The sequence below is a fragment of the Neopsephotus bourkii genome, unplaced genomic scaffold (genome assembly GCF_033783945.1).
Source record: "Neopsephotus bourkii isolate Nb327-2 ecotype Australia unplaced genomic scaffold, CSIRO-AGI_Nbou_v1 NB_354, whole genome shotgun sequence".
NCBI lineage: Eukaryota > Metazoa > Chordata > Aves > Psittaciformes > Psittacidae > Neopsephotus > Neopsephotus bourkii.
In genome coordinates, this window is record NW_026900860.1 from 1,290,174 (window position 1) to 1,312,591 (window position 22,418).

The 22,418-nt window shown below is 43.8% G+C and overlaps 1 protein-coding gene and 1 long non-coding RNA gene across 2 annotated transcripts in view; one reads left to right on the forward strand and one right to left on the reverse strand.

The window, feature by feature from the left end:
- Positions 1-9,907, reverse strand: part of LPGAT1 (lysophosphatidylglycerol acyltransferase 1) — a 51,683-nt gene extending 41,776 nt beyond the window's left edge. Inside the window, exon 1 of the mRNA XM_061348385.1 lies at positions 9,670-9,907. Coding sequence (XP_061204369.1) covers positions 9,670-9,907 — 238 coding nt within the window. The remainder of the gene's footprint in view (positions 1-9,669) is intronic.
- Positions 9,908-11,074: 1,167 nt separating this feature from the next.
- LOC133209654 (uncharacterized) lies at positions 11,075-17,809 on the forward strand. Its single transcript, XR_009724717.1, has 4 exons — positions 11,075-11,381; positions 12,038-12,119; positions 13,137-14,108; positions 17,755-17,809. It is a non-coding gene; the product is annotated as an uncharacterized LOC133209654 (long non-coding RNA).
- Positions 17,810-22,418: the final 4,609 nt, after the last annotated feature.

Consider the following 22,418-nt stretch of genomic DNA (forward strand, 5'->3'; position numbering starts at 1 on the left):
GTGCAAGAGGTTTAACAGACATTTATATTCATCACACCTGCATCCAAAAGCTTTTTGCAATGTAAACTGAACTTCATAGGTCCTTCGTGTTGTATTAGTAACACACAGGCTATGGTTACATTAATTTCCAAGCAAAGCTGTTTCTAGGAGGAACAACATCTGAGTTTTATGCCAGAGACAAGCACAAAAAATAAAAATGGGTATGAAAGAAGAATACATTTGGAAACACAACAGACAGTTACCAGAGCTGGAGTTTTACCAAGCCATCTGTATATATTTATGCATATCAATATAGAACAGGTTCAGGTACAAAACTCAAGAGGCCACTTTTTCACGCGTGCTACACAGTGGTACAGAACCCTTCTACCACCCACACTGTTGCTCTCTCCAAGGTCTTCCCAGATATGCTCAAATACACATCAATACATGTTTCTGCGTGTCCCTCAGTCAGACTCAAAACTGACTGTCCTGGGTTTTTATATACAGAGTAGAAAGTCTTAAGCCCACCATACTTTAAATTCTTTTACTACCTTATCCTTTTTCCTAATATTAAGACTAAACAGGTACCTGCATATGCCTTTTGGATCTAAAAGGGTATGATAAGCAAGGTGGATCAAACATCACCTAAAGGAAAGGATGCAGCGTCACACACACTCTGCCACTGTCAGATTAACAGGTTGCTCCAAAAGCAGCACAAGTAAAGCCCAGTTTCCCAAAAACTTGTCCAGCTGCCCCATCCCTGGCAGTGTCCAAGGCCATGTTGGACAGAGCCTTGACATGGTCTAGGGTGAGGTGTCCCTGCCTGTGGCAGCGGGCTGGAACTAGATGATCTTAAGGTCCTTTCCAACCCAAACCATTCTGTGATTCTATGCCTGAAATCTGGTCAGTCACATGCAGATCTGCCATGAAGCAAACCAGAAGTGTGGGAGGTGCGACAGAAAGAAGAGCTGTTAAGCAAGTAGCTTCATCCCAACAGGAAAGTATGCTTCTAACACTGCCACATTTACCTACATCGATAATACCCAAGTCACCAAATTACATTAAAATGGTGTTCAGTGGCCCACCCTTAACACCACATTGGAACGTAACTGACACCTAAATTAACCAAAACCACTTAATATTAATTTCCCCCTCCAATTTCTGACAAGCAAACTCAGACACTACAGTTACAGAAAAGTGCACATGCTTGTACCTTTGCTTGAAAATAAATTAAATTGAAAAACCTCAGATAAATTCCTCCTTTCTGCCACCAAAAAACCCCCACATCCACAGGCACTCCTGCCATCGTCCTAAGGATTCAACTTTCCAGAACCCCAGCAGTGCTGCCTTTGCTCTTAGAACACCATTTCTATTTATAGTTCTACGTAAGTGAGAAGCTCTAATAAAGCTATTAATCCTTCTTCTCCCCTTTTACTTCAATTACAGACCTAAGGTATCTAAACTAGTTTAAACTATTAGAGGCTTTAAACAGGGACAATTCCATACTTTTTAGAACTGTAACATTCAAAAAACAAGCTTTCCAGTTATGTCAAAAGAAGTAACACCACTGGCACTATCCTGTAAAGTAAATATTTGTGAAAAGACATAATGAAAGCACTTAAAAGAACAAACCAAAACAAACCCCAGGCACTGTTGTCTTATTAAATCTTAACGACTTTCATTTTCTACCTTGCAGTAACACTAAAAGTGCCCTTCTTTACAGAGTAGCAGTGAGACTGCATCTCTCCTCCAGCTGGCTTAGGAAAGAGAATCTCCAAGCTGTCCGATTCAGTTCTGATTCAAGTTCAGCTGTGAATGAAGCTGTTCTGATTTTACTTCAGCTTGCACTAGTGAAGCTGTTGACCCTCTTAAATTCTTCATTAGCTTTAAAACAACTGAGGCACAACCAGCAAAGTGTGAAGTTGAACCACTGATATTTTTAGTATTAGTCTCTACCCTGTTCATTACATATATTAATAACAGAAGGTACAGTTGTGCACTGAGCCAAAACTTCCCCATAGCTCTCCACCACGAGACTAATCTCTTTCCTAAACTGCTACTTTACTTAAACGTTGATTGCTCTGGACTGTTCAACACTGAACAACTTCTGCATTTTGTTGGCTATTCATACAGCTTAAGTACTTTGGAAGTTCTTTACAACTGTCTGTGTAGCTGATTAACTCAAACAGCACACATAGAAAACTTCAGAGGAACCCCACTGCTAAGCTTTCATCCAAATGAACACTGCCCTTTTTATTCCTTTACCAACGAGTTTTCAGTTCATGATAATCCTTTGTTCTCACCCTACACTTAGTTTTCTTCTCTAAAGGAACTTTGCAGAAGACACTTTTGCAGTCTAAAGGACACTAACCAGCCAACAAAAGAGAAAGAAAAGGCAAAGAAATCTACTTCAGTGACACTTTATTCACATACTAAAGCCATATACTGCATTGGACTGCTCTCTTAAATTGGGGTCATACGCAGTAGTTCAAACATACTAAAGCTGGTACTGTCACCAAAAGATGCAGTTCCTTCCTCTTTCCCCTTGTTATCTGACCCACCTTTTTCTTCCACCACACCCACAAAATGAACTGGGTTAGGGACTGTGTTTTGTGTCTCCAGCAAAAAAGAGCAGGCAGTTTTAGTGTGGATCAGGGACATGACCCACATCACCGCATAATCATTAAAATATTTGGCCAATAAAACTGATCCAGTAGTGACAGAATGAGCCTGAAAGCCTGGGACTGGCTTTCTGCAGTGGCACTCCCTGCTTGAAATGCCTTTGGGCAAAGAAAACAGCAAAACCCATCAAAACATGCACAAAAACCCAGCAGCCTCATAAGCAGAACTGCTCGCTGGTGTCATGGAACATTTTTAGGAATGCAAACGTATTATCCTTATTTATTCCAGTAAGTGCATATACAAATGGCTGGACTATTATCTCCACTGCACTGACTGCAACAGCAGTGCAATTACATGCCTACACAATCACACATTTGACATGTCATCTGAAGCATCAGTTTATATTCCACTATCATAAACGCAAGCAGATTACATATCTTGGAGCTGTATTTTGGCTCAGTTCACACTGGAAAGTTACACCACTAAGCTGATATTCCATACAGGATTTACTAACTACCCTGTCTAATTAAGGTTGCACAACTCCTCCATTTTCAAGATCCTGTTTTCAGAGGCTTAAACCCTTGCCAAAGTAACCTTTGGCAAGACTTCTCTGTCCCTCAAACACACCCGACAGAGAAAGGAAAAGTGATATATTCATCTGTTTGAGTTTCATTCTGAAGAATTCATTTCCCAGAACAAAATGACACAGAAATAGGGTTTATCCACATCAAAATATCAATTTTTTTTTCCCTCCAGTTCTCTGGAAAACCTATAACATTTCTATGCTTTAGAATATTTACATTAAATGAGAATGAAAAATTGCACATCTGCCATAAAGGCATCATCTCCAACGTGTTCCAATACAGACACAATCACACTGTGGAAGTGGAAAAAAACTCCTCCTTCATACACTCAGCAAAGAATTGGTGGACAAAGAATTTAACTCCTTAAGATTCTGCTTCTTCAAATCAGAGCCAGACAAAAGCTTTCCTGTAATTATTTCATCTGGCTCCTAAAAGCCTACCATCAAGAAAAAGACCAAGAAAAGGAATGGAGACACATCTCTCAGGTATTCTTAGTCATATCCTTTCAGGCACTCAACCTGAAAGATGAATAGTGTGAGTAGATACACTAAAAGCAAAACCCAGAAGAATCAGGAGGGATGCAAACACATCCTAAAAATAGCAAACTCAGCCAGAAGCAGGAATAGAACCCAGAATTCCCTAAACTTTGTGTTCCTTTGGTTCTTAGCACATCCCACAGCTATTCCTGGACTTAAAAGTAAATATTACACCTTTCTGTATAGGTTTTCCTCATTAATTTCATCTTTTCTATCCTCAGGCAGATGTAACACATTTGGCATGCCTGCAGTAGGTTCTGTATTATCCACAGGAGGTGAAAATTAAGGGACCTAAATAGCAACAAACAAGAAACCCAACAGTGTGTGCTTCTACTCAAAGTTTAGTGTCAGGAGGCAGCAGCTTCCTAAAACTAAAATTCAGAGAACATTTCAATAACTATAAATGATCATTCCAAAAGATGAGCTAAATGAAACAACAGAAGATGGAAGATAAGCTTTACTGCTTTTGACATGTCGCTGACACTGCCATGAGCTACGAAGTATAGTAAAGCCTGTAACTCCTGCTCCAAAAAGGAGAGATGGGAATTTCCTGGTGTGATTTTACATATTATTAGAAACAGGACAAGGGTCACTGTATAGTCCTCCCTACAAACAGACATGACATACACAAAGAAGTTGACAGCAAGTTCACTGTACTCCTCACCTCCTCTTACGCAAAGGCACAATGAGCCTTTGCTCTCAGGCCACAGTCAAAACAGCTCCAATGTCCCCAGTTCATTCAACTCCAACCTTTTCTTATCAAGACAGCTCACAAATTGCACACAAACTTCCCCTCACAAACAGTAAAAAATAAATTCAAAGATCCTTGCTCGAGCTCTGCATAAACTACACATAAATCATACACATCAGAGAGCACTGCATTGAAGCCAGGGATTACCTAGAAACCCAACACACAGCCATAGCATAAACTAGAAGTTCTGTGTGGTACATTCTATCCAAATCTATTGAGTCCCACCAGGTATTTTTGCTTGTTCAAAGAAAACACAAAACTAACAATTTTGTTTCTCAATTTCACATACTGCCTGACCTCAAAACCACAAATTGTTTCCCCTCTTCCTGTCCAGTCCCCGGAACAGTGACCAGTCCCAAAACCAAGACATTGCCAGTTAAACACCACACCGTAGGAAGAGAGGAGGGTAGAAAACACTGGCAGGGTCAGAGACATAGAGAGACCTCCTGAAACAACACCTCCTGCCTTATTTGGGACAACAAATTTATCTCATCTGCTGCTTCTCCAGCTTCTGCTGCGCTTCCTACCCAAGGAGAGGGGCTGACTTGTCATGAGAAGCAGTGCAGTCAGCACACGCTGTCTGCACTGAGGAAGTGTTGTCTTAGCAGCTCCACCTGTATCTCTCACAGTTCTGGAAGACAAAATGATTCACACTCTTAGAAGAATGGAAGAGTTAAGGCTGTCTGAGGCAGTGAAACAAAGATGGTTTTAAATTAGAGTGGAAAAAAAGAAGTATGACTGCTGAAAAAGTTACAGAGTGGTCACTACTTAATCATCCGTACAGATCTGCCAATAATGTTGAATCACTGGAGGGGAGCATAGGGAGGACACAACTAAAAATTCAAGTATCAGTTTTAGTGTACTTGGCTAAATAACAGAGAAGGAAGAAAGGGAAATTGCCCTCACTTGACAAAACTTGATGATTCTTACAGACTCTCTTTAAATGTCACCTTCCCTGCTGGCACAGAACAGTAGCAGGCAAAGCCATAGGATTTGCTCACTGTTTATTAGGCACTACATACCAGTAAGGATACTCACAGCACTAAGGCTTTGCATGTGGTAACAGTTATTACTCTTCCTTTCATCAGCCCACAGCCCACCAACCTGTCCAACCTTACTGCAAGACTGTGTGTGTTGGCAAGAGGCTGAAACAGAAGGTTTTGTTGAGTCGTCCTCTTCACTGGTAGGGTATGAAATACTCTTGAGCACAACTCTCAAGGAAGCCCCTTCCCAAGATACACACGGCCCTGTTGGCCACATGGAACACTTCTCTCCTCCTGTGCTCTGATCATCAGAACAACACTGATGGTTGATGCAGACAAGAGGACATTCCCCCCTTTGCCAGGTCCTCCCTGTCCCCAGCCAGAGGTGCAGGCTGGGCACACACCACTGTGGAGCAGGGTGAAGCACAAGATTAACACCATGAGTACCAGGACTGCATTACTAACCAATTACTCTGATGTCCTAGAGTCTTTTAGTTGCAATACTGCAACACTATCACACTAATGTTAACTTCTGCACTTAGCAGGAAAAGACTTTGAGACAGTTTGTCTAAGTGTATTTACACAAAGCAATCTGTTCTCTAGCAGTCCTATTCTTAGCAATTTTATTAGATACAGGTATATTAAACTTTAGTCTGCAATTTACTTGCCCGGAGATGTTCTAATCTAGAAGACTGTTGCTTTAAAACTAGCTTTGCAGGTGAACAGAAGGTCACCCGATATTTACCACGGATAAACAGATATTCGCCATCTCCTCCCATTACAGCTACTGCACTGTTTTGTGGTTTCTGGTTTACTTGTACATTAAATGACGAATTGTAACATTGGGGGGGGAAGGTATTTGCCAACAAAGGATCATGCACTCTCAAGTTTGGGTTTTTTAGAATGCATCTTCCAAAAAATGCAGGAAAATATTCAGAAGTGTTATTTAAAGGTGCCTTTCAAATCACACTGCTATGCAGATTTCGAGTTCCTAGCTGAACAGCTCCTCCAGTGACAGCAATACACAATAAGCTTTAAAAGAAGAAAAAGGCTTAGAAGAGTTAGAAGAAGGCCTTTCTGAAAGCATGTAAAAATATCATTGCTAGACTATCTAAACATGCTTCACAAAACGACACTCAAGTTTTCCTTTTCATAAGCATTACAGACTTCAAGAGAACAACATAGATACTGATCATACGCTGCCCTTTAAAAATCAAAGGCAACCAATTATACCCCAGTTCCCTCTCATACTTGTGTTTTATGCAGAAAAATATCAGGGAAAGGAAAGCGACCTTTGCAATTTCTCTTCCCATTCCCTCCTTTGTTTTGCTTATTCAGTTATACACTCTTTTTACGTAACACCAAGTGCATCTGCAACAGAAACACCTCATTCAAACAGCACAGATTAGAGCTGCTGATATAGACAGAAAATGTCATTTCTGTAACAAAGCCCCTAGGATCCTAGCACGGAAATACAGGTTTATGTGGTGATGGAGAGAAGGGTAGACCTAATTCATGAGTTTTCCTCATCTCTTCCAGCTTTATTCACAAAATTTGCCAACATTTCACAAAGCCCAGAACATATCACTCACCAAGTTTCCTTCATTTGGTGTCGAGTTCTCACCTCCACATTACACACAAAGTTACAGGGGAAAAATAAAAGCCTGCCCTGAATCTATGTTGCAGGCTGAGTTTAAGTCCCTAATTACAAATGGTTATGTCACCTTCTCACCCAACAGATGACCCAAGCTCAGAAAAGGAGAAGTTAAAAACCTGCAATACACCTTCAACACAACTGAAACAGAACACTACCTCTAGTTAAGACAAGTAAACTTATTTGACTGGTTACCCTCTCAATCACAGAATAAAACTGAAGCGGAAAACCAACTCGCTAACTGCTCTGCTACTAAAAGAAAGGACAAAGTCTTAACCTTCTCAATGAGCCCATACATACCTACTATCTTGTATTTCCTTTTGCAGAGATGGAACATACTGAAGTCTATCTTTGACTTTGTTTCTGGAATTGAACACAGAATAACTCTGGAGCGCCATCTCTGAGATGTATGACTGCAAGTCTCAGATACCAACTGCTCCTAATGAAGCAGTGTGTCAGTTCTGATTTAGTTATGACATACTCCATAGAGAGGGGACCTAGTGACAGTCCTTTACAAATCTATCAGTCTGGAAACAAACACATATATTGCTCTGTCTACATATGTTGAAGTCGTACAGATAGGCTTTCCAGGCTTGTTCTGCATATGGTGCTGAGCACTGAGGAGGGTAAAGAAAGAACGGACAAAAGAAACCAAGCTATTCTTTCTACTTTGTAGCTTTCAGTATAAAACATGTTAACATCTGCATATCAAATAGAATATATTTAAACTGACTTCATGTAAGTGTTTGCTTAAAATCCTCCCCAAAACAAAAGCCATGCTTTATAGGGAAAAGCAAAAAGAAGGGCCTCCTTACCCATACACCATCCCAGCAAACACTTCTGGGTAGCTGTTTGTAAATGATGCTTCAAACAAACATACTAAGACATTTCAAGACTGTAAAACAAATGATTTCCAATTGTCAAGATACATCAGCAACGCCAATCAACAAATGCTTCAGGAAGACTCTAGAAGGTATGCAGATCATGCTAAGACCACTTTCCAAGCAATAGGCAAAAGAAACCACACAGTTCTGCAGTCAGCAGTAAAACTATCCCAAGGAAACTGCTTTCAAAGATTGACAACCATATCGTCACAGGACAATGGCTTGAATTTTAACTACCACGTTCAATACACCCAGTGAGTCCCCAGGGTCATATGCTGCAGGACTTTAACATCACCATTACGCCCATGAACCTTCCCATTTCCAATTAGTAATACACAGGATACCTTGAAAGTCAATCCTTCCTTCTGGAAGGCCTTTGTGCTTTAAGGCATAAAGCAGACTTTTCGAAGTATCCCTGCCACTGCAAATACTATGTGGACTTCTTTTGATGAGCAAATACAAACATAGGAAAAGATTTTTAGAACAGCACTATCTGGGAAAGCTTGAGCTGTACCAAGCAAGGCAATTTTGAAGCAGTGCAACATCGCAACAGTTCTAACCCCAGAGACCAGTACCTAGCTTGCTGCTGTTGCCATCATCTCCTTAAGAACTGGAAGCTCACCTAGAGTATCCACAGAAACACTGCATCTCGGAAAGGCACACGACAGGGTACCAAAAGGCACATTATCACAGAGGCTTCAGCTCTTGTAGCCTAACAAAAAGAGTGCTCCATGTGCATCAACACTGACTTTCTGACTAATCAGGAGTCTGATCAGACTCCAGAGCTGTGTGCTGCCATTCCTTTTTTTTCCTTGTTTACATGGCAAGACCTGTGGATGCAGCCTGGGCAGAAGAGAGGGAAAGAATTTTAGGAGGGCTGTTCATACTTCGCACTCAGCAGATTCACCTCCACCCCTTTCCAAGGTTTAAGCACATACAAAGAATTGATGGCTGTTTCCTTGCACGAAGTGCAGTAGCCAGGATGAAAATCAGTGCATCTGAGGGCAATACTAGAGCCTTCCTTAGTATTTCAGTTCAGTCCATCACCTTGATGAGCCTATGAATACTAACAAGCCAAAGTAAGTTCAGTAATAACTGCCAAGCAAGCATGCAGAGGGGAAAAACCCTACAGCTTCTGTAATTAGCTCTAACAGCAAACGAAGAGCCATACAGTCGAGAAACATTGCACAGCGCTATTTGTATTAAAGAGGTTCCCTCTTGTTCCCCCCCATTCTGAAGAAGCAGCAGCAAAGTCAGTGCAAGGAATAGAAGACCTACCCTTCTGACACGAGCTTCATGTGAAACTTGTTAGCCTTGTGCCCTGATAGTTTCAAGTGGAGACGATTAAGAGATGCACAGACTTAAAGAGAAGTTTGGCTCTATCACCTACATGCACAGCATAAGTCAACTCTCTTTTGAAGAGATGCACCTTTTCATGTAACACTAAAATTAAGACACTTTAAAACTAGAAGTATTCCTGTACGAAGACTTTCAGTACCCTCCGCATCTCAAACCAGAAATACAATGCATCTATATAAAAAACCTAGAAGAAAAACATCCCACACACCCACTATATTTAGACAACCCCCTGCACGTCCCCACACGACAACATCCGTGCTTTAGCACTTATTTACACCTTTATATTTGTACGTTTGAAATTATTAAGACGTTCTTACCTGTATATCCTGCCCACCAGCCCCAGGAAGCCACCATAGCTAAAAGCCACTTAAATAATACTCCTTCGATATACCAGAAGCTTTGACTATCCAACACTCGGAGAGGCTGCAGCATAATTAAATACAAGACGTAGGACGGAATAGCAACCAGGTTATTGGCGACCATAAAAGCGAACCTGAGGAGTGCTTTCAGGCAGACACAGCCCACCCGCTGGGCCTGCTCTAGAGTCACGGCCATTCTCTTCACAGCGGAGGGCGCGGGACCGTCCTGCAGGGAAAGGGAGAACGAAGCTCAGGTAGCGCTGTCCGAGCGGGACGGGACGAGGCGAGGCGCGGGTGGCCCCAGCGCGCTCCCGGGACCTGCCTCTCACCGGTCAGAGAGGCTGCTGCCCCCGCGGCAGGAGGGCACGGAGGAAGCGGCTCGACCCTCCCGCCCACGCCGCAGCAGCGGCCGCGTCCCCTCCCCTTCCCTCAGCGGGCTCCGGGGGACCCCGGCCGCAGCTCGCCTCAGGAGGACACGCGCGGTCCCCGCCGGCCTCCATCTTCCCCCCCCAGAAAAGGTCGCGGGCGTTACGGAGCTGCCGGCGGCCTCTTCCCCCATCGCAGAGGGGCTGACAGGAGCCGGGGCCCGCTGGCGGCGCTGAGGGGCGCGGGCCCGGCAGCGGAACTCACCTCCGGCAGGGCGGCGGGGCTTGGGGAGCTGGGCCCGGCGGTGGCGGCAGTCCCGGCCGGCGGCGGCTCATGGACCTGGAGGAGGCGGCGGACCCGGAGGTGCGTGGCTCGGCCCCCGCAGCGCTACTCGCCCTGCGGCTCCCTGCGGAGAGACAGAGAGAAGGGGGCGGGCGGCGTGAGCGCGGGGGCCGGCGGGCGGGGAGGCGGGAGCGCCGGGCAGGGCGGGCAGGCGCAGACCGCGGGTTCACCTCAGTTCTCCCGCTCCGGCGGCCGGGGCTGGCTGGGCCTGGAGCCCCCTTCCCTTTCCCCTCCCTGCCTGCTCCGCACCGCGCCAAGCGCCGGCCCCGCTAGGGCAGGGGTGGAGGGAAGGACCCTGCACCTGCCGGGGTAGCGGGGGCCGGCCCCCGCAGGGTCCGTACCTCAGCGCCGCCGCCTCCGTGCCCGCCGCGGGCCGCCGGCGCTCCATGCCGGCCGCTGGGGCCGCGCTCCCCGCCCCCGCCGGCTGCGTGTCCGCCGTGACCGCCCGCCCGCCGCCGAGGAGCGGGGCCGGCGCTGCAGCGAGCGCCGCCCCTCGGCCCCTCTCACAGACACAGGAGCGCCGAGAGGGCCCCGCGCCCTTGGCCGTGTCTCCCGAGGCGGCTCCGCGCCGCGGAGGGGCAGAAGCAGGGGGTGCCCCTGCTGCCGCCGTCCGGTGCGGCGACAGCGAGAAGCGGCCCGGCCCCATTCTCCCCCGCCTTCGCCTTGGCAACCTACTGCTCTGATCCCCCTTGGCCGCTGCTTGGTTAAAGTTGGGCGCAGGGTTCCCCAGAAAGCCCGTTCTGGCCCAGACAGCAACAACGCGTTTTGTCCCTGGGGGTGTGCGTCCCTTCCACGTGCTTTTTATAGATCAACTTACAGGCTTCTTCCTTCCCTCCCCTGCAGCCACAAACAGCATCATCTGCTTCCAGCGATGGTTAACCCGGGCCCAGCAGCAGCCGACGGGTCAGACTCACAGTCCCCTCCCAACAACCTGCACCCCACAAACCCCAGCAGGGTTCTGTGTAAGTAAATCGCCCCTTGTGGTGATGCTGTTGCCTTTCCATTGTGCCTGCCTGACACAAGTCACCCCCATAACCTCTGTACAGGCCTTGGAAGAGCACTGTTGGAGCTCCTTCAGCCCTCTAACCCAACCCAGTTTCCTCAGCTTACTTCAACTATTCCAGTACCAGTTGGGCAGAATGGCAAGTGATTTTAGCTCTCTTTGGGAATGTTTGTTTTCTATTTGTTTTCTATTCTAAGGAATAGAAGCAGGTGAAACCCCCCACACCTTAAGAAGGAGACGTGCCAGAAGGTCCTTTGTGCTGAAAAAGGAGATAGTTTTCAAATGGCAATACTTCAGCCTGAAAGCCATATCGCTTTCACATACAAACAACACCATGCATAGAGCTAGCCCACTGTTTCCTAGACAATGAGGCTTTAGAGACGACTTGTACCATCAACTAAATTAAATCCAAACCTCCATTCCAGGCAGCAAACAAAGTTGTTACTGCAGATAAATTTCATTTGAGACTCTAAAAAGATGCAAACAACCAAATAATGTCCTCATGTTCTATTTGAGCAAAACAAAACAAAACTGCTGACCTTCTGCACAGAAAGGATGCGTCTTGCCTAAGTGTTTCCAAGTCTGGGTGGTTTTCTATGTTATTTTCATTACTAGGTTAAATTTGACAGTTGCACTCTGATCACTATGAAGTCAGCTTGAGTTGTTCTGAAGTGCTACCAGCTTCAGTAAGCCTCGGGTGGGTATCTTTTATCTTAAGCAAACAACTCTGGACATACCCTTGAACTTACATGCAGCAAAACTTTGCTCCAGCATCCTCAGGTAGAGAAAGGATAATTTTTAGGCCATAACTGAAGGTACATTGTCAATTTAACAATCCAACAGAAAAAAAAAAAAAGGCCTTTTTTATGATTTCAAGATGAACACCATGAATTATAATGAATTTTTATAGAATTTGGTATCTTGATTATATTCATACACTGTACAATTTGGAGTAACGTTCTCAAGTCTGATGCATCAAACTGAGGGACAGCGGGACAGCAGAAATTACATCAGACAACTGATGAATTAGGCAATTTATACTGCAGAAAGGGACTGCACATGGGGAAGCAGGCGCTACAAAGCATTCTTTGTCACAGTGGCTGCCTTAAAGCTTAGGAAGCTGTGGTTTAGTGTTTGCTGAATGAGCTCCTAGGAAAGACCCACCCCTATGCCTCATTTCCTGGCCTTTCCACGGACAACCCAAGTTGTGGAAGAGTGCACAACAAAATACCCCTCATGGATCTTGAGAGGCCTGCTGTCTGTCATCCAGCCCGAGGCTCTGAGGGATCCTCTCTAGTATAAAGTAACACACACGTGTATATGTGCCATTACTGCAGACAAAAAAAAGGAAGCAACTAAGCAGTAGAAACTCAGTTCATTTGGTCAATAATGCTGAAGCTCAGAAGTTTCACAACTGGGTTTTGGTTTTAAGAATAAAAAGTGTTTCGTTTCTGGAAGCAATTCCTCCCAATCTCTGAACTTTATAAGCTTTCTCTGTATACCGTTTGTCATTTTACTATTAGAAATGCAAAAAAGGCAAAAGATTAATAAACTCTCAACTTGTGGCCCTTTTTAACCATTTCTTTTAAGTTTACACGGTTTTTGATGGAATATCCCCCTGTACCTATGTCTTCTCAGCCCCACCTAAATACTAACAGGGATGTCACTACTGATCGTTGTACAAATACATTTTAATGTGCTTATTAACTGGCAGATACAGATACTACCATTGGTAATATCAGGTGACTGACTGAAGTCAAGGGTTGCTGGAGCAGAGAATTAAATTCTGGAGTGGAATTCTCCCACTCACCTCCAAAAAAACCCTATAACCAAAACCACAGGAAAATAAGGTTACTCCTGTCTGTAAGAAGGAAAAACATGCTGTTACTGAGGTGGGGATGTAACACAGTCATAAACAAACACACGTGTTACATTCAGTTACTTAAAAAAGCCACGCTAAACAGCACAGAGTTTACTGCAAGGGAGCTGCACCGTCTGGAAGATTCTTAACTCACACAGGCTGGATGTGATCCCTGGATCTAGCTGCAAGATTCTAGCCAGGTTTTGGTTGTAAACCCCTTGAGAGACTTCAGAAGATCCTGGGTTGTGTCACTGGGCACACTTCAAGACGGGATGAGCACCTGGCATTCTCAATACGGTACCAGTCCAGTGGCAGGTATTTGCATTCTGACTGTGCCGCAGCATTAGAGCAGCCTGCGAGCATAGCTGCGAGGCAGGAACGCACTGCAGGCATTCAAGTAGTGCACAAGTCACAGAGGCATGGATAACCATAATGAAATCCAGGTCCAAAGCTGTAAACACCAAACCAACTGAGAGCTTTGTTTCTGGAATTCAGAAACAGCAAGGCTTTGGAAGGCTTTTGAAACTCTGTCTGGGGCAAAGACTGGGAAGTAAAAAGCTGCTCATTCGTCCTGACAGATTCAATCAGTTCTCTCTGCTTGCCTTCCCTGTAGCAAACTGAAGTCACAGATGCCATATGGTCAGTGAAAAAAAAAAGGATTAGGAAGATACATCATGTGCTGATGACACCAAAACCAAAAGTACTTTTAGAAACCATAAAGGCTTGTCATGCAGAAAACAGAGACAAGAAAATAGCCTGAGAAATCTCAGATATTCTATAGAGCAGAAAACAACTACTGTTCCCAACCTCTCAGAAAGAAAAGATGTAAGCAGACAAACTGCCATGAGGAACTACAAAGATGGGAGCATGTGCAGAGCACAGGCTGCTGGAAGGTGTGTAACATGAATCGGCATATACTCAAGGGACCATAAGTCTGGAAAGCATTGCAAGTGAATTGTTAGCATTAGATTTGGAAAAAGAACAGATTAAAGAAGCACCAAGAAGAACCTAACAACTGTGTTTTCTACAGGCTGCAATAAAGAAAGAAGGGAAAAGAATCACAGAATGGTTAGGGTTGGAAAGGACCTTAAGATCATCCAGTTCCAACCCCCTGCCATGCAAAGGGACACTTCACATTAGACCATTGCGCCCAAGGCTTTGTCCAGCCTGGCTTTGAACACTGCCAAGGATGGGGCATTTACCAAAATAAAAGGGAGCAAGTTGTGGGCCTGTAAACCCAATTATTTTTAACCTCCAGTTCTGAGCTGCTTTACAGTGTTAGATACACTGGTGTGGAGGATTTTTGCACTGCTGTCTTGAGAACATTAAATACTGCATTCATTTTCATAACAACAGTTAATCCTTCCAAATATGCTCTAACAGTCCTCCATATGAGAGGCAAAATCCCCTCTATTCTCCAAGTAAGTTCTTCACTATAAAGGATGAAATCAGTCACTCCATCACTACCAGCTGTACCTCTGGAGAAACACGAGAAACATGCTTGTTAACGTCCTTTAATCTTCAGTGCCAAGCTGTTCCTGCATCCTCTCTTACTCATCCAACAGCAGACCACACTGCTTAAAAGCTTTACTTTCAGTGATCTCTCAAATACAGGAGTTCCTTTTGAAGACTCACATTTATATATCCCACACAGAATGCAAATCCTGGGCCATTTTCCGATTTTTCTCTGGGAAGTAACTGTTACCAGACACTTTGACCTTCCGGTCAAAGATGCTTTTGTTTGCATCTTAGTTCCTTTAAGGACACTTCAGGGTAACATGAAAATGGAAGTAAAATGTGCCACTGGCTTCAGTCCTTGTTGCATTCCTGTATTTATGTAAAAAAGGCTTTAACTGTGCTGACATAGAGCTCAGCTCCCTTCCCTTGCCCCCCTCTCCAGAGCCACATACAGTATCCCTTCACCAAGATCAGCCAGCTGCAGACAAGTCAGCCTTGCCAGTTCCTACAGTTCTAGCATAAGAGAGTTGTCATTCGTGCTCTTAAGATTATAAGTTCTTGGATCAGAACCTAAGTTTTTTCACATTAAAAATTACAGGCCTCAGAGAAATGGGTCATCAGTGGGACCAAAAATAAATGCATGCTTCCCCCTGCTCTACCAGCTTGAGCTGACATCAAATAGCAGACATAGTTAGTTCTTACAAGACTGCAGGGTGCAAGGTTAAGGCCTTGAGTTGTTTTAGGGCCATTTTTTATCCTGGGAGGAGGTGGCAAAGAACATTTCCCAGCTTTCAACAAAACAAAGGAAGGCGAGCCACAGCCAAGGAGGCCAGATGACATGGAAGACACAGCTACACTACGTCCATTCAAGTGCACATTATTAAGTGTGATGCTGGAGAAGGGAGAGGACCACTCACATCTAATGCTGCGTCTAACTACGGCCCTGTCACTCCATCTAAGTAAATTCTACTGCAAAATGGATCTTTGAACAGGGAGAAATCTGCACTCTCCTGCTCTGTACCTCACATTGAGCTTATCTGCTGCTCAATTTAACCGGCAAACGTAGACTCATAGAATCAACCAGCTTAGAAAACACCTTCAAGATCATCAAGTCCAGCCATTCCCCCAGCGCTGCCAGCGCCACCACTAACACATGTAATTGAGAGTTTGTGAACACTAAATTCTACATGATTTTTGAGCCAAAAATAGTTGGGTGCTCTCTACAGCAATGCATTTTTACCCCATTTGATACCTAATTCTTATTTATCATGTGTTTTCCAGTGGCTTCCTGAGGCCAAGGCAGTGTTGAAATAGATTTTCTGGGTAGGGACACATATAAAGTGATACTTTGTAAACTTTTTCAAGTAGAGTATGCTCTGAAAGTAAGTACTCTCTTATTTATGATTTGTCAATGTTGGGGCTTTTTTTAACTACTTTTGACACATTTATTTCCCTTGTAGCACAAAAGCAGTGTGATAACCAGTATCTGTAATTTTCCTATAGCAGAGCAATACCAGATCAAGGAATTTTGGACCTAGATAAGAACAGCACACTCAGCTTTCTTCATGACCTTACCATTTGTAAGGAAAATGAAAAAGCAGAGTACATCACATTTGAACTATTTGCCAGTTAGTCACAACTAGCAGGTGGTGAGGCAGATGTAACCACCTCTCCCTTTCCTCTACCAGCTACATGCAAATATCATCATTTTCCACTTAGGCAGAGTGTGTTAGCCTTCACAACAACGCCACTCTTGGATTTTCCATCTCAATCTGCTTCACATAAAATGTATACATCATCTGTATAATCTTTTTGGCTCCTTTTGGTCTAGCATACTGGAAATATAAGCCCTCTTGTTGCAGCTCCATGTCCTGTAACTCATATGCAGATCCAGTAAGATGACTTGTAAGCTATTTCACAGTTGTCCAAATCAGGATCGCCTTCAGACACAAGAGAGGTTAGGTCTCAAAAACAAAAGTTAGGTTTTAAACAGCAAAATCCCTCAAAATACATTTCAGTCTTCTTAAAGATGCAGAAGCTCCCCTAAAGTTCCCTTTTCTGGCTACAGTTTTTATAAGGGTGTAAGATTAGCAAGAGCTTAGTATTCATCACAGAGGGACAATGCCTTGAGTCTCAGATTTGTGACTTTTTGTTCATTTTAACAAAATACACATTTTGATCTGACCCTCAACATTGCAGGAACTTAACATATACATCTCCTAACAGGACACCCCCCCCCCCCATTGTTCCTGTATTACAATGCCATGTCAGACCACACCATATTTTCAAGTACCACTGCCTGTAACTGTGAGCTGAATAATTCAGGTGTTCTGAGGTGTTTAATTTCTCATTAAAACTAAAGACTTCAGCAGAGGCCAGTTATTAAAGATGGATTAACAGATAACACCACAATGCAACCAGATGGTCAGCAAGCAAGGAAGGCTTTCATTTGTTACTGCAGTGTAATGGGTTATACTGTGTGCGTGTCAATCAATTGGAGGCTTAAGTAGAGCACAACAAAGCTGGGTTCTCATCTCAGTTACATGGGTGTTCTTCACACACTGACACGCCTGGCACCAAGGGAAGTTCGAGCTGAAGGTTTGCTTTTGCTTTGTCTGGGCCATGTCTGGGTTTTGTTTGGTTTTAAAGAAAGAAGCTGTAGAGTCACTCCAGCTACTTACTGAACATTTAACCTCTGTGTTAGCTTGGTTCTTTTATCTGTGACATTGATTTACTTCAATCATACCTATAGATTCGTATTACTTTAGGGAGTGATGATATACTGATTACATACAAGCATGTGCTTTGCAAGATTTTTGTAAGCTCATAAAGTTTGCATATGGAAGCATGATACAAGCACAAAGATTAAGTCAATCTGTCTTTAGGCAGATGGCACTCCTAACACTTTCAACTATCACACTGGTTTGTGATTAGCCATTTTAAAAAAGGAATGTAGTAAAACTGAGGACTTGACTCCACTGAATTAATCCCTAATATTCTTCTCCATCTCTAGTGGCAAATTAAGCACTACACTGCACGCTCCTGACCATAAAGACCACATGCTGTGAAGCTCCTGTCTTCTTCAAGCTTGCTCAAGTGCATTTCAAGTCAACTGTTACCAGAGGGACTGGCCTGGATTTTGGTAAACTCTTATCAAGGTCCAGCTGGTGTTTGTAGATCAAACCGCAAATAGAAGAGAACTAAATAAATACTTATCCCTGTTACTAGTATGTTTCTCACACTCAAATTCACAGTGAATAGCTTGTTACAAAATTGAAGAGGTATTCAGACTACTCGATCATTCTTATGCTTGTTGGATTTTGTATCAATACAAGCTAAAATTAACACTGATGTTTCAGAAAAGAGGTAGTTTTTCTAGCTGAAAAAGAAAGTAAAGAGTCCAATGTAACAACAAAAACCACCTTTGTGGGGGAGTCTGTCCACGTGCTGAATTCCAGCAACTTCAGAGGGCACTGTGCAAAGTACAAAGATCCATCCCAGTTGAGTTGACTGAAGAACTGGGGACAAACCGATCAGGTCTGAGCCAAGGTCCACTGGGCATTTCTAGGAAGTAGGTATTGTAAAATAAATACAATATTCACTGAAGTCTGACCAGGACTTGGGTCTGTCCAAAAAATGCTTCATCTTCCTTCCCCCAGTTTAGCACAGCATGCAACCTCCTTGGTTTATGCCAAACACAGCTTTGCAACTCTTCTTAGCCTCCTCAAGACTCTCTTTAACTGGGTTACCAAAAGAAGGCAATGATAAATATGTCCATGCTGCAGGCTGGCTATGCAGTTTTTGCACAACCTAAAGCTAGCTGAAGAAATAGCACAAACTCTGGGAAATCCAAAAGGAGAAGTCACACCATCATTTGCATTTAAGCCATGTTCACCCACATCTTCTGCAGTCTCACTACCAGCTTGTTTCATGGCTCAAGCACAATATTGCTGTATCCCGGCTGAGTATCAGTGTCTGTGGTTGATGGCAATTAATCATTTCCTTGGGAAAAGTTCAGTTAAAGCTGGCACTGGTTAAACAGTAACCACTGAGTTAGATAACATTATCACTTAGGCATTAAAAGATAGCCTGGTTTTCTCCTTCAGAGTTAAACATGTAGGAGAAGGTTGAATCCCAGAAAACCCTGATACATCTTAGTGGGAAACTCCAGCTAAGGTTATCTTCCCAAGCCAGGGACAGTCCCAACATGCATCAGAGGAAGAGAAAGGGAGGAGGCTGCACAACTGCCATGTCATATGACTGGCATCAGTGGGAAGGCCCCTCTTGTCCTCTCCACAGCAAATCCAAGCTAGGCTACTTCATCCCAATATGCACTAAGCCAACAGTCATCATCAGTCAAAGAGAAATCTTACTCTAGTGAGATCAAAGTAATGCTTTTATATACTGCTTACCAGAGACATCCAAGACCAGTTTCCTTAAGTCTGTGCCATAGCACAAACATGTTTGTAAAGGATAAATATTCCATGTTTTCATGCCACAGAGTCAAGTGCTGCCCAAAAGCTCCACAGCTTGGCAAGTGCAGTGAGTGCTGGAAATTGTTCTTCCTAAAATACCACAATTGTTTATCATTAGTGCTATTGATGCATTTCAACTTAATAAAATGTTATGAAAGCCATTACTCCATTGTTAACTGTGGCTAAGAAAAGCAATCCTAATGGTGTGGATGAATCCAGCCAGACCACAAGGGATTACACAGCTTGATTTGCTCAGCCTAAGTCTCATAACAAAAAGGGAGAGGAAAACAAACCTAAGGTTTCAAAATTATAAAGATGTAACTTTAAGGCTACTTTTGCTTAGATTTATTAACCTAGTGTGTCTTTAGGGGAAAAAAATATTAAAGAACATAAAACCACAAGAGAAGGTCCCTTTATTACACAAAAGTGATGCAAGGGGAAAAGAAAAAACCCTTTCAAACATCTACTAAACTATTATCCCTTGTCCCCTGATAAGAATACTGTGCCCTCAGTAGCCCCAGTTGCACTGAGCTCCTTTGGACACACATAAACCCTTGTGTCAGGCCCGCTTGGCCCAGGCTGTGGTTGACCCAGCCTACCAGTGGTTTATGCCTAGTGCCTCAAATGCAGTTTCACCAGGGTCCCAGATTTCACCTCTTAGCACTCTATAACCCCCAGGCTTCAAATGGAAGCTGGGGCCAAAAGAGCCCAGAGCAAGAGGAGACTGAAGAGCACGACCTGACAGCGTATTCAAGTAGGACACAGCACCCTAGGATACGTATGCTGCAGGTACTCACCATGTTGTTCAGGTGGGGATGCATCCCCATCTTTGAGGGTTGAAATGAAGTTGTGAGATTGATAAAAGACGTCTGGTTACTGATATAACTGAGGTCTCTCTGCTTGATTCCACTAGTACTTGTCAAGGCTGTCAGACAGGGAAAGGGGGAGGAGGAAGAGGAAACAGGCTGATCCTTTCCAACCCTAACTATTCTGTGATTCTATGTGCTGAGGTTCTGAGTGATTCTCAAACAAGATGTGCTTTGTGTTAATCCTGAGTGGTAAAATGATCCATCACAGCAAATTCAGTATGGCAGAACCGTAACTGCTTATCAAACCCCACTGTGAGAACTTTGGACTGATGTAATTGGGGTCAAAATTTAACTGCATGTCTTTCTAATAGTATTTCTAAATGGCAGCATGTCTGAAAATATCAATTCAAACCTTTTAGGCAAATAATGTACAGAGCAGCAGGAAGTTCCAGTCAGAGCAATATGCAAAAAGTAAGTTAAATGTTATCTCGTCATAAAATGTGTCTTGATTGGCAAACTGTAAGTAAGGATCAAAGCAGTAATATGCTGGAGAAATAGCTAGATATAGCAGTGGAGGCATTAAGCTACCATTCAGTGTTCTTTTCTCTGTACTTATGTATTCCAGAGGATTCTTGCTTCCTCAAACCAGCTTCATGTCCTCTTGTCCAATGTTAATACTCAGTGATGACTGGAGTTAGACCCTTACTAAAACAAAGCTACCAAAGATTAACACAAAACAACATCCAGCAGTTGAAGAGCAAACTGTATTGGATTTATTACAGCTTATAGTAAGGATTCCCAAGCTTGAGTGGTGAAGAAACAGGAGAAACTGTGGGAGGTACTTTAATTCCAGACTATTTTGGTGCCTGAGATTACCAGCTGGCAGTTTAGCACAGAACAATCCCAGCTAGGGCAGTGGCTTGGATATGGGAGTCTGCAGGAGGCTCTACTGTGCCCAACTGTAAACTGTTTCTTCTCCTGAAGGCAGGGAGGAGTAGAAGCAGAGGCTAGTTTGATATGTGCTAGCTCCACATCAGCTACTGCTATCTCAAGCTGGGGTGGAGGCCAGCCATTTGCAAATTACATTGCACATTCCACTCCCTACCACACACATGGGTAACGTCTGTCTCCAAGCAGAGGTGCTATAGGAGTTGTTACATACCTCAGCCATTGATCATCTCTCCCCTAAGGATGGTGTACACTGTAAAAACAAACAACCCACACCCCAGCCAACCAGCCTGAACCCCCAAACCATGGCAGTCATTGCATGAGGCCACAAAAACATTCCATGGGCTCCACTCTCATACATGGCGGAGGCATTATCTAGGACTGCAAGCAAGCATAAATCATGCGTGTGGCCGTCTGTAGCAGAAAGGCTCACATTCCAGGTGAGGGAACGCTCTTAGATCTCTGCTGTTCATTATGGTGCCAAACACCTTAACACTTGCTCCTGGCCATTAAATTCTCCTAATGGAATGTAATGAAAACAGCCCCAACACAGCCTCCTCAGGCAGAGGCTGCTGCTCACTGTAAAGCAGCAAGGGTGATCCTTACTGTTACCCCACCACACACATGCACGTTATTTCCCAGATCCCTCTACTCTTCCTTCTCTCTGACAAATTCCAAAGTGGCACAATGATACCTTAAGGGAATGACAAAAAGAATCACAGGTGTATTTGGAGGGACTGGCTGCAAGCAGTGCTGCACGGGATGAAGCTTTGGATTATGTCTCGGGGAGATGGACAAAAGATGTAAGATAGCAGCTGGATGAAAACACAATTGAGTAGAAACCCACTTGTGAACTGGAAGAATGAAGGCAACAGACTGTAGGGAAAAAAGTTAATCAAGTGCTTACACTGATCAAATATACTGAGAAATACACTCTAGAGAAGCCTAAACCATTGCAGGAAGATTTGCAGATCCCTGCTTTCACTAACACCCCCAGAAGCAGTCATCCTTCACCAGTATTTACCTTAGAAAACACCACTACTTGACTTTATGATCAAACCAAAACCATGAAAACATTAACTTGCACCTTCAGCCTTGCCATCCTGCAGGCCAGAAACCTGCAACTGCCCAAACCTCACACTGGCTCTGGTCACGAGCTTTACAAACAGATGACAAATTAAGTATCCTTACAGAATACAATGGATTAATGTTCTGTTCCAATAGGACAGAGTCAAGTGTCACAGAAAAACATATTTATTTGCTGGTTTAGTTGAAAAACCTGTGTTTTCAGATATTACCACTGCTTTTCAGCAGAGCTTCTATTTAATTCACCAGCTCTTCCTATGTCCCTGTGCCCTTGTTCATCTTGGGAGCTGTATTGCTGGGATTCTACCAAGCCTGTACCAGCTGATGTGGCTCACACTGAATTTCAGTGGAACTGTTAT